General features: G+C 46.7%; 1 protein-coding gene across 1 annotated transcript; it reads left to right on the forward strand.

Moving 5' to 3' along the window:
• Positions 1-684: 684 nt before the first annotated feature.
• On the forward strand, positions 685-1,920 carry LOC112652105 (aldo-keto reductase family 1 member A1). Its single transcript, XM_025435534.3, has one exon. The coding sequence runs from the start codon at positions 856-858 to the stop codon at positions 1,744-1,746; it is 891 nt and encodes a 296-aa protein (XP_025291319.1). The 5' UTR covers positions 685-855; the 3' UTR covers positions 1,747-1,920.
• Positions 1,921-3,157: the final 1,237 nt, after the last annotated feature.

The raw sequence follows: 3,157 nt of genomic DNA on the forward strand, positions 1-3,157 counted from the left end.
CTCAAACTACTGGCCCTGTCCCATTCATTTTAGAGAACTAGAGATGGTACATCTGGGAGTTACAGGTGGAGTTTTTTACTTCAAGAATTTGGATTTTTAATTTCTCTATTGTGAATTATGGCCACCCTTTCACTTGGTAACCATTCGTCTTCTATCTTCTATTTTTTTAAACTTTATTTATTTATTTATTTATTTATTTATTTATTTATTTATTTATGACATAGAGAGAGAGAGGCAGAGACACAGGCAGAGGGAGAAGCAGGCTCCATGCACCGGGAGCCCGATGTGGGATTCGATCCCGGGTCTCCAGGATCACGCCCTGGGCCAAAGGCAGGTGCCAAACCGCTGAGCCACCCAGGGATCCCCCGTCTTCTATCTTCTGATGACCCCTGGTGGCCATGGGCAGCAGAGGAGGTGTAGAGTCCCTCTACTCTGGTCCTACTGGGGAAGGAAGCCTAAAGGCAAGCATTCTGCATGTTAAGTGGGGAGTAAATGAACATGGAGAGCTCATGTAGGAATGCCTCTTCAGGCCAAAGAGAACTGACCATTTTGACTAAAATGGGACTCTCACAGCCAATACAGTCATCTGAACATATTATCCATCACAGTGGTAATCTGAGCTGATTATAAATACCAAACCTATAGAATTTGTACCCATGGACCATTTTCATAAAATCAGAGAAGAAGATCTGCATACACAGAGACTTAAGCCAGGTCCCGGCCTTCAGCATCGGGCCATCTTCCCTCGCAGCCCAGCAGTTCCCGGAGCTGAGGCGTGTTGGATCGTGGGCAGGGCACAGAACCGAGCAGAGATCACACTGCCTCGTTGACGCTCTGCGCTCCAGCCGGGGGGCGATGGCGGCTTCATGTGTCCTCCTGCACACTGGGCAGAAGATGCCCCTGATTGGGCTGGGCACCTGGAAGAGTGATCCTGGCCAGGTAAAAGCAGCTATTATGTATGCCCTGAGTGTAGGCTACCGCCACATTGACTGTGCTGCTATCTACGGCAATGAGGCTGAGATCGGGGAGGCCCTGAAGGAGAATGTAGGACCTGGCAAGGTGGTGCTTCGAGAGGAGCTGTTTGTGACTTCTAAGCTGTGGAACACTAAACACCACCCCAAGGATGTGGAGCCTGCCCTCCGGAAGACACTGGCTGACCTCCAGCTGGAGTATTTGGACCTGTACCTGATGCACTGGCCTTATGCCTTTGAGCGGGGAGACAACCCTTTCCCTAAAAATGCCAATGGGACAGTCCGCTATGACTCTACCCACTACAAGGAGACCTGGAAAGCTCTGGAGGCACTGGTGGCTAAGGGACTGGTACGAGCACTGGGCCTGTCCAATTTCAGCAGTCGGCAGATCGATGATGTGCTCAGTGTGGCCTCTGTACGCCCAGCTGTCCTGCAGGTGGAATGTCACCCATACTTGGCTCAGAAGGAGCTGATTGCTCATTGCCAAGCACGCGGCCTGGAGGTGACCGCTTATAGCCCTCTGGGATCCTCTGATAGAGCTTGGCGTGATCCTGATGAGCCTGTCCTACTTGAGGAGCCGGTAGTCTTGGCACTGGCTGAAAAGTATGGCCGGTCTCCAGCTCAGATCCTGCTCAGGTGGCAGGTCCAGCGGAAAGTGATCTGCATCCCCAAGAGTATCACACCTTCACGTATTCTCCAGAACGTACAGGTGTTTGACTTCACCTTTAGCCCAGACGAGATGAAGCAGCTAGATGCCCTGAATAAAAATTGGTGATACATTGTGCCCATGCTCACAGTGGATGGGAAGAGGGTCCCGAGAGATGCAGGGCACCCTCTGTACCCCTTTAATGATCCATACTGAGACCACCACTTCCTGGTTTCCTTCCAGCTCTTCAACTACAAGGTCCTGCCACCCCCAGAAAGGAGTTAATAAAGCCATTAGAGCAGCCACCAAAAAAAAAAAAAAAAAAAAAAAAAAAAAAGATCTGCATACACAGTTTTATTGATGGATCACTTCATTCTCTACATTCAAGGAAGCCAACTTTCTAGCAAAGGTGTTACAGGGGAAAATATCTTTGCTTTATCCTATGTGATCAAAGGAAAAACTGAGAGGTGGTTATAATAAACGTCCCATTTAGAAGGGCTCTTTTCTTTTCCTTTTTTTTCTTTCTTTTCTTTCTTTCTTTTTCTTTCTTTCTTTCTTTTCTTTCTTTTCTTTTCTTTCTTTCTTTCTTCTTTTTCTTTCTTCTTTCTTTCTATTCCCTTTTATCCTGAGGAGAACCCAAATCCTAAGAACTTTAATAGAACTTCATCAACAATGTCAGTAACTCTGCATATAGAACAAAGTGACAATGGAGACAATGGGTTATCATACTTGCCAGCTGCATGGCTGACTGACCTTTTTGTTGACTGTGTGTCTTGCATCCATTCAACAATGTTAGGCTAAGTGACAAGGTATCAGAGATATTAAGCTAAGGGTGAGGAAGGGGAAATGAACGTCTTATCCCTTAAGCACTGGGTAGTTGAGCACATCGTTGAAATACAGACATCTGTCACTCAGGTGTAGCACCAGGTAAGGCAAGACAGGTATCAGTTCCAAATATGGCCTTTGTACATTCCAGACAAAAAACAACAGGAAGCTCATTGTACATAGTGCTAGTAGAATGGGGCAATCTCCCTGATATGGATGACATCAGAGACCATAGGCAGGATTATCTTGGTAAGGTGTTTTAATAACCTCCTTCCCAAGGCAGGATGGTAGGAAGAGAACATACTCTGCCTAAGGCACTGACATTAACATCCAACAGGAAAATTGGAGTAAATATGGAGTAAAAAGCTGCCCTGCGCCCCCTACCACCACCATTATAAGCAGACAAGGGGTTACAGATAGGAAGAAAAAGGGAGCAGATAGAGATGGAGCAACCAATTCCATCTAGAGAGTGCTGGATTATCTACTACTGCGGCATGAAGATAGAGAAGCTTTCTACCAGGTGATGGTATCTTGTACTCTGCAGGCCACAGAAAACTGGATCTGGGTTATTCATGTAGCCCAAGTAGGGCCATCAGATCCTTCTAGGAAATCTGATTTAAGAGATACGAAGAGAGCAATTGTGTAAGTGGTTCATGCTAGATGCCATCCCATACTAGATGCCATCCCACCAGCCCAAGCCCATAAGCATTATGTA

This window comes from Canis lupus, chromosome 13 (assembly GCF_003254725.2).
Source record: "Canis lupus dingo isolate Sandy chromosome 13, ASM325472v2, whole genome shotgun sequence".
In the NCBI taxonomy this organism is placed as follows: domain Eukaryota; kingdom Metazoa; phylum Chordata; class Mammalia; order Carnivora; family Canidae; genus Canis; species Canis lupus.

What these genes read in the sequence shown, in the direction of transcription:
- LOC112652105 (XM_025435534.3), top strand. Translation starts at nt 856, where the DNA reads ATGGCGGCTTCATGTGTCCTCCTGCACACTGGGCAGAAGATGCCCCTG.